Here is a 12,206-nt window from a genome sequence, read left to right as displayed (position 1 = left end):
TAAGTATCTGTTCTCCGCGCCACATGATCAACCGAGCTTGGCAAAGACGGCCGGGGGCAATCAAAGCACACCGGCACTCTCAACCTCGGGTCCACCGGCCACCGCCATCTTCTCTTCCACATTTGATGTCCATTACACATCCATTTGGAGGGGGATATGGTACGGCTGTCATGAAAGTAAGCCGAGGAGAAGAAGCGGGGATTTAAATTCTTTTCTTACGCAGAATATACGCTCAACATACATCGGAGCCCATACCACGACATAGACTACGCTGGGGGCAAATTGATGGGGCATATTCTGCACCCGCTGACCGAGTCAACACATTGAGCAAGGTCAAGGATATCCACAATTTAGCCTAAGAATCACTATTCATCTGGTAACATCTTCCTTATCTCTCTACAACACATACTTAGCCAAGTAACATACAACTTAGTCCATTCGAGTTTACTGACTTGAGCGTCGGAGTGAGTACGCTTGGCACAAAGCCAAGCCCTCAGTTCGTTCATTGTTGCAAGAGAGGCCGAGGAGAACAATCTAGGCAAGGAAGATTTAACCAAAGACGTCATCTTACAAGCGCGGGTGGTAAACAAACTTGCTTTGGAATTACACACGGAACACTACCAAAATAAGCTACATTTTACAGTTACTTTGCCAAACAACTTTTTATATAATCAGTCACTTTATCAGCTCGTAATTTTCAATTAACTTATCAGTTACCTTTTCAATTTTCAGTTAATTTTCAATTTTGAGGTACATTTTCAGATTTCCGCTACCTTTTTCAGTTCGTTAAAACAAGTGAACAGATGCGGTACGCCGGTACGTTCCCAACTTGACGTTACCAGTCCGATACTATTAGGGTGCGTTTGGATAGGGGGATTTGAACGGAAAGGAAGGGGAGGATTTGAATGGATGAGAAATCTTTTGTTTGGTTAGCAAGATGGATGTGGAGGAAAATTAGATCCCACCATTTCCCTCCTCCAAGCCAAATTATTTCCCTCCAACAAAGGCAAGATTTGGAAGGAAAATGACCACCACCATTCTCCCTCCCCTTCCCTTCCCTCCCTTTCTCTTCCCTCCTTCCCCCTCCCTTCCCTTTCTCTTCTATTTTGGTATCCAAATAAGGCCTTATTAGCGCGCGTAACTTCATTTTCCCAATCAAAAGAGGGAAAAATTGAAAAACCCTAATTACCAAATTCCGCAATCAGATTTACCAATGTTCCTCATCAAATTCTACGACTATGAGTTCGATTACTTATATCATTGGAAGACGAAACGGCGGGCGGAGAATCGATCCACTCTCTTGAAGAAATTTTAATACATTTGTAGATGATTTGATTGCGATTAGTAGGTAATGCGCAGCTTTTTAATACACTCTTTATTCATTTCATTTTCATACGTTTGTTCAAAATATACGAGGAGAATTTCAAAGAAATGCGTGGAAATGAAATGAATGGAGGGAGTAATTTATGTTGCTTGTTGCAATCATCATAAGTATGCACTGATGTTTGAAAATGATGTTATGTACAGGGAACTTCTAAAAGTCACAGTCGAATCGACGTATCGGTCTCAAGGAATTCGCTGTAAGTTCATTTGGTTGGTTACTTGGTTCAATGTCTTGCCAATTCTTAGTATTGACGAATCTAGTTTTGTTTGGTTGCAAAATTTTATTCATTATATTACCAAGTACGAGAATCAAGTGCAGTTATGTCTCATGTTGCTGCTATCAATCACTGACATAGACTTTATCTATCAGTTTTGTATGTAATTTAGAGGTTATGACTTTAAATGCCACTGTCTGAAAAGGATTTTATTAGGTGGGGGCGCAACTAGCAAGTTGAAGCGAATGACAATATTATCGCAGTCGTATTCTTTTGTTGAAGTTTTTTAGAGCCTAATATCGACTGGTAGAAGATTAGGATGGAGTAGATTAATTTATGTGGAATCCATCATTTGACCATATCATCTGTCAGTATCTGCCTGCAATTGTTACGTTCACGCTCACTGAGGTTTGTAATTAATCAGCGAAAAAAGTTTTATTACACTTCTCCGGTTTTTATCCTGGACAAGTACGATTATGTGAACGCATAGATGATTGTTAAAAAACCTTGTCATGAGTATTCTGAGAACTTCCTGAATAATCTCTGACCTCTTTCCTATGGTTTTATCCCTATTTGTTGGTTTAAATAAGCGTGCCTTGGACGAGCTTAAGCTTACGTCACCAATGAGACCCCAGCCAACGCGAAGTGGTGCGCAGCTAGTGAGACACACTACTATGCAGTTGCCTTGCTATTTTTTCCCAGTTCTTTTCGCCTTGTTTCACATCTTACGTTTTATCGCTGCATGTCCTTAGTGCGCATGTGTTTCTTGTGCATTGTAAAACTAAGCTATCTATACTTTCATCATAGGATAAGGTTGCGTATATATGATCGCTCTTGCATGCCACATGCAGGAGACATTGTGACATGGGGAGTAATGTTATTGGTAGGTTGAGAGTCATCTCCCTCTTTTCACGAAAGTAAGGAAGAAGCACATTTGCATTGCCTCTCCCTATCAAATTCTCAATAGTTCATTAGACTAGATCACTATATTTCCTTACCTGAACCGCATATGATGGTTGTTTGACGTGTATACCATATGTTTTTCTGCACTATATGCTTTAGTTGATTAAGCTTAGTAAGACCTGGCAAGATCCATCGTATTCCATACCTAAAAGGATAACATCTTGGTGGACTGAGCCTAACCTTCATTTCCATTTTTCATAGTTGCATCCTGTATCTTTTTATCTTTTTCTGCTTATCCCTTTTATTAGTTTTTCGTTCTGTGTATGTCTTCAATAACAGATTTATAGGAATGGACTTGTAACCCATCCCTATTTGCTAGGAAATCCAAGTTAGGTGTCTGACATCAATTCACATCCTAGATTCCCTTGTCAAATCATTTTTAGCAAATTAGCTTGCCTGTTTCAAATCCCGTGCCTAACAAAATGTCATTTGTAAAAGTAATTTTGTATCTTCTCATGAAAATTTTGAAAATTTGCCTGTATGTCGTTTTGTTTGCGGTCATCTCAATTTCCACAATTCCATTTCTCCTAGGTTCATTATTGGTTTTACGATTCTCACAATTCATCAAGCAGGGTGAGGATTATGATCAAGTTTCCCAAGTCAGGTCGGTGGTGGAATGGTTCATAGTTATATGCGGTGTTGCTCTCACGTTGGCTATATTCCTATTGCACACCATGATCCCCGGGAATTCTTTATTAGCCAGTGGCAGTATAATCTGTGGAAAGGTTGTTGCTGTGCTTGGGGTCAGATTCATCTTATTGTGGTTCATCCAAAAGTATATGCCACGGATGACACTAGAGCACAATGAAAGCAGGCTTAAAGTCATACAGGCCATTTCCGACATAGTTGACTGTCTCTCTTTATGGTACTTAAGGATTGTGATGAAGAACTATCTTACTCCGCAGAAAATTCTTGGATTGCCTGCTCAAAACTGGATAGATGTAACCATATTCATAGTCATTGGTTGGAACATAATTGCTCTATCAACCCATTTGATTGTGTGGTCAATACACAAACTTGTTTCTCGGTATCTTAATCATTTGGCCAACCAAAAAGAAAGATCACACAGGCTTTTACTTCTAGAGAGACTGCTGAGTGTACATTGCTTAGTGTACTATGTTAATGGAATCAAAAGGAGTTTTAATTTCATGCTGAGCTCATTATTGCTTCTACTTGTTTGGGTCTTGTATTTTGCGTCTCACCTGACGAAAACAGATTCTAATAAGGCCAAAATTGTGAGGGACTATGGTACTTGGACTTGTACTGTTCTGTTAATTTTATCCTTTCTTTGGATACTTAAAGATTTTGTGTTGCTATCATGGGAGGCAAATGCAGTGTACTATAGACTGTCTTCTGAAATCTTAGAATATCGAAAATCCTTGTACTTTCTTGGAATGGTTGGTCGCCATAGTCATGATATTCTCAGGATAAGGTATGAGGTGCGAGAAAAACACAGTGAAAATAGTGCAAGAAACAGGGTCCGAATGTTCATGGCTAAGTATTTAGCAAGGGTGGATGCTTATTATCAAGATAATAGGGATGAAGATGATAATGATGAGATGGATAAGATTAGTGAAGGAAACAACAGCCAACTTAAGCCTAAATTGTCGAATAAAAAGAGTGCAAGAGTGAAGCATGACTTATTACTGCTTAAGGATGATACCATGACTCTGTTTGATATACAGCAAGTGGCTCAATACTTCGTTCCTGCAAGAAATTTATTGTTGAAGGAGACCTATACATCTGACATCCTCAGCAAACTAAATTCACACAACGATATTGATATTAGGTACGAACCTTTTTTTTTGTCTTTTGTTTTCAAGATTTTTATCCTTATTGTTTCCATGCTGAGGGCATGTCAGAAGCTCGGTACCCTTGTATCACCTAGAACGAGTCTTACAAGGCATCATGTGCTCGCAAAAATGAGCATGTTCCTTCTGACTTTATTATATATTTGGTACAACCATTTTAAACACACATCAACTAATTAAGTCCATCCTTGCATCAACTGTCTCAATACTTGGTTTACTACCAAAAGAGGCCAAGTTATCTCACTTTTAACCTGCATCGCTACTTCTCTTTATTCTCTGTACGACATGCGAAGGTTGCTAAGGGTGTGTTTGGATAGCAAAAGTGGAAGGAAAAGGAAGGGAGGAGGATGAAGGGGAGGGAAAGGGAGAGAAGGGAAGGGGATGGAGAATGGAGAGGTGGAGTTTTCCCTCCAAATCTTGCCTATGTTGGAGAGGAAACATTTTGGCTTGGAAAAAGGAAATGAGGGGATCCATTATCCCTCCCCTCCAAATCCCTCCACCCTTATTTTGCTATCCAAACAATGGATATTGCCTCCTTCCAAATCTCTCCCCTCCATTTCCTTCCAAATCCTTCTATCCAAACAAAGCCTAAATGATTTACTCCAATTTGCATTGATTTCTGTGAATCTAAAGAACATAGCAGTCCACCCACTCTACCAGAGTATCATAACATCTTCTACTGTACATAGTTAAAGAATAGATGCATATGGGGTTTTATCTCAATTGCACAAACACATGTCTCATCAACCTCCATGCCCATAATCTTCAGTTTATTGGCAGTTATATGCCTATCCTGAATAGGCAGCCGCCATATAAACGAATGTTAAGTAGTGAATCTAGTATTAATCTATACTAAAGCAGTCGAGTCCATCGTGGCGTGCTGACCCATGAGTCAGTCTACTAGTATTCGCTTTTGTGCGTAATCACATCTAATGCATCTTTTACTTTTAAAGATCTTAGATTTACAAAACCCAAGGAAGTTGGGCAAACATAATGAGTGAAAATCACATGTTGATTAAGAAGGCAGAGTGGAGAGCAATTTTCCCTCAATAAAAAGAGATGACAATGACAAGTTAAGAAGGGTGGGTGGTAAAGAAGGCAGATTATTGAGTAGTAGGAGGGAGGTTTAGAGTTATTGGGAGGAAATGGCTCAAAAAATGGGATTTTGATGGTCAAGCTAATTGTTACTAGCTTAGTTTTCCACCTCAGGCCTCAGCTTTTAAGCTACAACAATTTTATTGCTACTAGCTTAGTTTTGCAACTTTTGCCACCTTAGCTTTTATGTTTTAAGCTAAACAAATTCAAGCTACAAACTTCTCCGTTAATAAAGCCGAAATACTATTAGCTTGATTGAACCTACATGTCTTGCTTCCCATTTTTTTCATTCAAATCAAAAGCTAAGTAACTTGACCATTATTTTCCAATTGATTGTCTTCTTCTTGTGGGCCCATTTGAGCTAGTAGCTTCATGGAGCTACTGGCTCAAACTAATCTAATCTACATAGACAACTCCAATGGATGAGCTACTATCTCACAATTTTTAAGATGCTAAGAGAAACCATTGGTAATGCTCATGCGCAATTTTAGCAGGTGCACCTCAGTTGAATCAAGTGCACTCTGCCTTTTCCAGGTGGCTCATAAATCTAAATCTCTCTCAGAAAAAATGTGGGACTTGGGGCAGTTGGATTGGGACATTAAGTGAACTTAATGTAAGAAAACTATTAGGTGGAAGCCTCTCTGATCAAAATAGCTTGTAGAAAGTAGGGTTGTTTTCAAAAATAAAGATATTGAAGGTGTTGAAAGCTTTGTTTATACTTATAAAGTAGTATCCTTCTATCTATGATATTATAAGGCAGCTAGTCCTTTCAGAGGAATAAAGTGTATTTTTTTTATCAGGGCTATTTTAAAGAAGCTGATTAGTGGGGAAGAGAATATTAGCGATGTGGTCCAAAGCTCAACCAAGTTTATGCTACTTCCTATGGTTCAGAAGGTTCTGAAATGTCTTCTATCTTTCGCTATTCGTCTGTTCAAGAAATGTCTTCGACCTTCCGTTATTCATCTGTTCAAGAAAAGCCTTTCGTTCCATCATGGAGGTAGGATTTCATCATTGCCCTCATTTTTCCCGTTATTAAGACATAAATGGCTCTCACTTGTTCAGCTATATCATTATTACCTTGAAACAATATTCTCACATGTCTTATTTTATTATAATTCTTTTATGCTACTCTTTCAATTTTTCGTTTATATTGTATACTTCTATTTTAAAAAAATAAATTGGTTTACTTATTAGTTTATTTGCACCATTATTAGTGTTATATATTATTATTTCTAACACACTACTATGCCTTTTCAACTCTTTTTGCTTAAATCTCCTTATATTGTGGAGCTCTATTGGACGTGCTGTACGGTTTCAGATGACAATTTATGTCAGCCGACGATCCCAAATCATTTTGGAACTAAGGCTCTGATGTTGTTGTTGTTGGATGTCTAGCTTAAATCATACACTTTTCATGTTTTAGAAGGTATACCTGAAACTGATGAAGGACAAGATTGGATATACTTTGAAGAGTTACTGGATTTGAATTCCTCTAGTAATGGCTGTCATGGTGAAGTGAAAAAATGGCTGGTAAGAATGCCCTTTCCAAACTCTCTCGTATATTTGTCCTAGTGCAATTAGAGCTAGCTTACCCTAATGAATGAAATAGACAAATCATACCGAATCAAGGGAACCAAGTTGATAAACCCTCGAATTGTTTCTATGCAGGAAAAGTCGCATGACAAATGTCTATTTCTTGCGAATACACTACGCAGTGCTAAGGAGGTTGTGGACTGTTTGAACAACATAATAAGTGTGCTTCTGATTTCTGCATCTCTTATACTATGGCTAATTTTGACTGGATTAACCAACAAGAAGTCACTCATCCTGATAGCATCACCTTTCTTAGCTGCAACTTTCATATTCGGAGACACGTGTAAAAGCTTGTTTCAGGGGATCATTTTTGTTTATGTGGTGCATCCTTTTGATGTTGGCGACTTGTGCGTCATTGATGAAAAAATGGTCAGTTAGTCAGCCTTATTTTCACTTTCATGGTTTCTTTATTCTTATGAATGCTTTCAATAGTACAGATGGCCTTGACACCTTATTGTAAATGTTTTGAAGGTCACAATGATTGCATTTTGTAGCATGTTGTGGCAATATTGTTTGTAGAGATTGATTCAGCTCGCTTGCAGATGGAAGTCAAATCAATTGGGGTATGGAAGACAACCTTCTCAGTTGTTGACAAAATTGGTGCTCATGAAGATGTGATATACCCAAATATAGAACTCATGTTGAAGATGATTATCAATCATAAAACTGATTTTGATTGGAACGATTCAATAGAGTTCAGCGCCGAGCATTTGGACAAACAACAGATCAACAAACTTACACAGCATATTGAAGAGTAAGACTCTAATATTCATCTAGTTCTTAATCTAAAATTGCGTAGTTTTTCACTTCCTTGTAACTGTTCCGCTAAAATAAAAATTGAAAAGAGGGGAAAATAGCAATTTTAAGTGTAAATTGATAACTTAATACAGTATATAATACTTTTTAAAATCTTGTACCTAAGATAACTTTTTTCAAAATACATAATGAAAATCCTGTATTTTTCCAAACTTAATACCAAAATCTCAAAAAAGACTTGAATTAACGGTTTTGTCCTTACTAATTGACTCATCACCACTCTTTCCATACAACATTAATCCTAATCTCTCTCATCCACTGGATAAACCTCACCACCATCACCACTTCAGCATGACCCACCTCCTCCCCCAGCCAGTACCACCACCGTGTTGGGCTGCCACCCCAAGTGCCCTCTGCCGACGGACCCTCCTAGTGCCGCCCCATTAAATTCCTACAACCTCCCCAAACCCAAACCCACAACACACACCTACATTACAAGCCCAAACTCACAACCCCCATCTACATCACACCACCGTCACAACCCCCACCTACATCCCATCCACGTCTCACTTGCTGCGTCGTCAAAAACCCACCAACTCAAAACTCTTAACACCACTACCCAGTATAGAAAAACATTGTCCCACAACCGAAACTCCCTCTCCCGCCCTCAAAAACCTCAATTATGGTAATTTTAAGTGTGGGGGAGGATTTTATTGGGTAGGGGCCGGGGTGGTGGTTAGGATTTGGGGGTTCGACCAGATATGGGGTGACGGCGTGACGCTGAGAGGGACGTTGGCGGGATGGCACTTGCGGTGGCAGGCGGACACCAGTGGTGGTTATTAGTAGTTAAAGGTCACAATCAAAACTAAAACAATATATACAATTGTTTTTTTTTTTTGTCATGAAATACTCCATAATTTAATCTAAGATAAATAGATAATCTAATAAAGATGTACTCCGTAATAGTAAAGGCGATATAGATGAAAGATACCATAAAAGAACATATTGATTGGTCAAGAATCAAGAGTTTGATGTATACTCCGTGCATTACAATTATATAAATCATGGTAATTTAAATGTAGTCCAGCAATAGACTTTACTGACAAACTGCTCTAGAATAGAAATTCTGATAAAATACGATTTTAGTATTTAAAAAAAAATTAAAGTTAAAAGAAGGTTTATAAGAGAGTTGTAAGATATTTCTAATTTTTTTAAATTGTGGCACAAATCTCTTAAACTATTGCCCAAGGTACTATTATTTCTTTCTCAAATTATAATACCTTTTAAAACTATAAAATCTTAATTTTCTAAAGTATTAATATCCAATAATGTAAAATTTTAAAATCTGAAACTTAGAAAATATTAATTATTTCAAGATTTTTTACAACTTCCACTATGAATTTTTTTTTAAAAAAAATACCTATTAACGCTATGCAACTGCAAAATATTATAGATGATATAAAGGTACTAACAATCTTATTTCAATTATTACTGAAACTGAAAATAATATTGAGAAGAAAGATAATTATAAGTATTTGTGTTTTACTTTTGATTAAAATATTCCTCACAAAGAAAAGTAGTATGTTGTTATTACACATTCAAATCATGGTAACAAGATTTAAGTCTTGCAACACTTTTAAATACTACTGGTCTACTACTACTGCTACTACTACACATTGAAATTATGGTAAGAATAGAGATTAATAGTTTACCAACGGAAAGAATGAGAACCAGAGGCGTGAAATAAACGAAATGAGAGAGAAAGGAAAAAAATTATACTTCTAACGTGTTAAACTTTGGGTGAATGTCGAAATCTCTGACAATGTTGTGTTTTCTTTATGCATAATTTCATTGAGATCAATGTTAGCTAACATTGCCGTGCTTTGGTGCCTCCATTATTTGCTTATATTATGAGTACTTTTCATTTCATTTCATCCCCTTATACTAAAAGGATAAGAGTTTCTTAATACTTTCCCGCTTAAATAACTTGCTATAAATATGCTTCGTTATAAATTTATATATCTACAACTGAGGCAACTATTCTATGCAATAGATAATTTTATTCCGTTTAAAAAGGGTAATATTTTTTCAATTTGTATGAACATATTGAAACGATTTTTTAATTTTGTTACATAAATAAAATTGCACTATTTATAGGTATGATGTGAAAAAAAATATTTCATTATTATTATTTTTTGAAACTAAACATGATGGCCACGGACATTTTTTTAGCAAATACGTTCTAATTAAATATATTATTCTGTCTTTTGAAACAAACGTATTACCAGTTGAGAGTATTCATAGATTGTTTTTGTTTTTTTACTTCTAAAAGGAAAACTTACGAATAATATTCGTCTTCTTACCGTTTAACTTAATATCTATCTCTGCTCCATACTATGTGAACATTTAAACTTTGGTTAATTTTTAAAATTTTAAAAAAAAATTATTTAACATATACATAAATATATTTATTACAACACATATCCTTCCATTTTTCAGCTTTTCATAAACACTCCTGCTCGAGCTACTCGGCTAACTCTGGTTTTTTGAAGAAGCCCTTCATTTGAAAGAAAAACCAACACCCGATCTATGATGTAAAATATTTTTTTATTCTTTATCTGATTGTATTTTCAATGTCATTCCTTTACGTTTATATTACGGCTAATGATACAATAACAATATTTTTTAAAATAAAGTTAATCTTATGCAGAGTATAAGTGTTGAACCTCCTCTTTTCTACCTCTTAATAATATATTTCTTAATTAAAGTTCAAATGGAGTTATTATAGTGGTAAAATTTTAAAATTCTCTAATATCTCTATCTAAAAGTAAATTTCATAATTAAATAAATTTCATAATTAAATAAATTTCAAATGGAGTTATTACAGTAGTAAAATCGTTAAATTTTCAAATATCTCTATCTAAAAAATAGCGCATTTGCGCGGGATCTGTACTAGTTGTTATTTATACATCAAGTTATTCTGAGTACTTGTCATTTCATCAAAGTTTGGTGTTGCTGAATGCTGAGAAGTGAGAACTTATGTGGTAGTGACACGTCTGCATTTTTTTTTTTTGCCAATTTGTAACCACAATGCAAGCATTGATGCTGCTTTAGTATACAAAGGATTTTGCAGCCGAAAAAGAAAAAATATATAGAGTAATCAATTTCACTCAGAAATTTATAAATCAACACATAGAGAACCATTTTAATAGCGGAAGAGAGTATAGTTAAATACTTAAACTTGTTAATTCAATTGTGATTGCTCATGCATTATCAGTCACCTTGCCAAAAAAGATGAATCAATGCCAAGTTGGCATAGTGTGGCAGTGCTACCAGCTGGTAAAGGTGTCAAGATTGTTGTTCGATTCAGACACAACAAGCACAATGTGGGCATGACCTACTTTGAATGTGTCAAGGAGAAAGACAGCGGACGATCTGCACTCATTTCTTATGTGCTAATTCTTGCAAATAAGGTGAAAGAGGAAAGCAAACTTGTAGGTTCGCTTCTTTATTTTTCGTATCCCTATTCTGTGGTCATTTAGTTAATCATAAATAACCTAATATGAGAATCAGAAATACTTACATATGTCCCCATGAGTGGTAATCTATGTCCCTCGGACATGGCGAAAACACTGGACTTGGCTATTTTAAGCAAAAATAGCTAAAAAAAATGTTTAGTTTCATGCTTATGTTTGAGTGGCGAGTGATGACATAATGTAGTTGTTAGTGATTTTGATCACAAGTCATTTAAGTGTATTCGGGTTTTCGTGTCAAAATTTGGTTTGAGCTCGGAATCGGTATAATGTGAGTAGGAGAGTACGGAGGGTACGCTCATATAATCGAATTTATCGAGTACAAGGTTAAAGTGGATAAGGGACACTATATAAAAGTGTTATCGTAGTATATTATATCCTCTATCTGAGTCATATACTGGGTCGAGTAAGTATATTACATACTTAGTGCATCTTAATGCATGGTTAGGTAAATGCTTGATGACAATATAGTGCATGGTGAAAGCTTCATACTCCATGTTGTTTCACGTTGGAAAACTTAGTGCACTTACTTAGTGGAATTGCTAAGTGGAGTTTGGAAAGCATTATATATACATATTGCTACTCAATCTAACGTGAAAATGCATGATGAATGATAATGCATAGTTAGGTTGTTGTCAATTCTAAACCTAACTTATCTATCTTCTTTGTCCATATGTGAATTCATTCACATATAAATACAAGTGTGATCATTGCTTTATGCAGAGAAAAAACAAGAACATTTGGTACGTATGTTTTGACAAAAACAAAACAAAAGAAAACCTCTTATTGTTAATAAGTTCTTTGTTCTTGCCTTAGACAAAGGAAAATCGTCTTATCCTACGGAGATTTCGTGTAAC

General features: G+C 36.1%; 1 protein-coding gene across 1 annotated transcript; it reads left to right on the top strand.

Moving 5' to 3' along the window:
- Window positions 1-905: 905 nt before the first annotated feature.
- Window positions 906-11,314, top strand: LOC141639553 (uncharacterized; the record flags this gene model as incomplete). Its single annotated transcript, XM_074448654.1, is given in 8 exon segments — window positions 906-1,348; window positions 1,528-1,580; window positions 3,093-4,350; window positions 6,268-6,464; window positions 6,891-6,997; window positions 7,136-7,429; window positions 7,603-7,814; window positions 11,094-11,314. Coding segments are annotated over 6 exon segments (2,146 nt in total), but the record flags the coding sequence as incomplete, so codon positions are not given.
- Window positions 11,315-12,206: the final 892 nt, after the last annotated feature.

This window comes from Silene latifolia, unplaced genomic scaffold, assembly GCF_048544455.1.
Source record: "Silene latifolia isolate original U9 population unplaced genomic scaffold, ASM4854445v1 scaffold_441, whole genome shotgun sequence".
Taxonomy (NCBI): Eukaryota; Viridiplantae; Streptophyta; class Magnoliopsida; order Caryophyllales; family Caryophyllaceae; genus Silene; species Silene latifolia.
The sequence above is the reverse complement of the archived record's forward strand: the minus strand, read 5'-3'. Positions and strand labels throughout refer to the sequence as shown.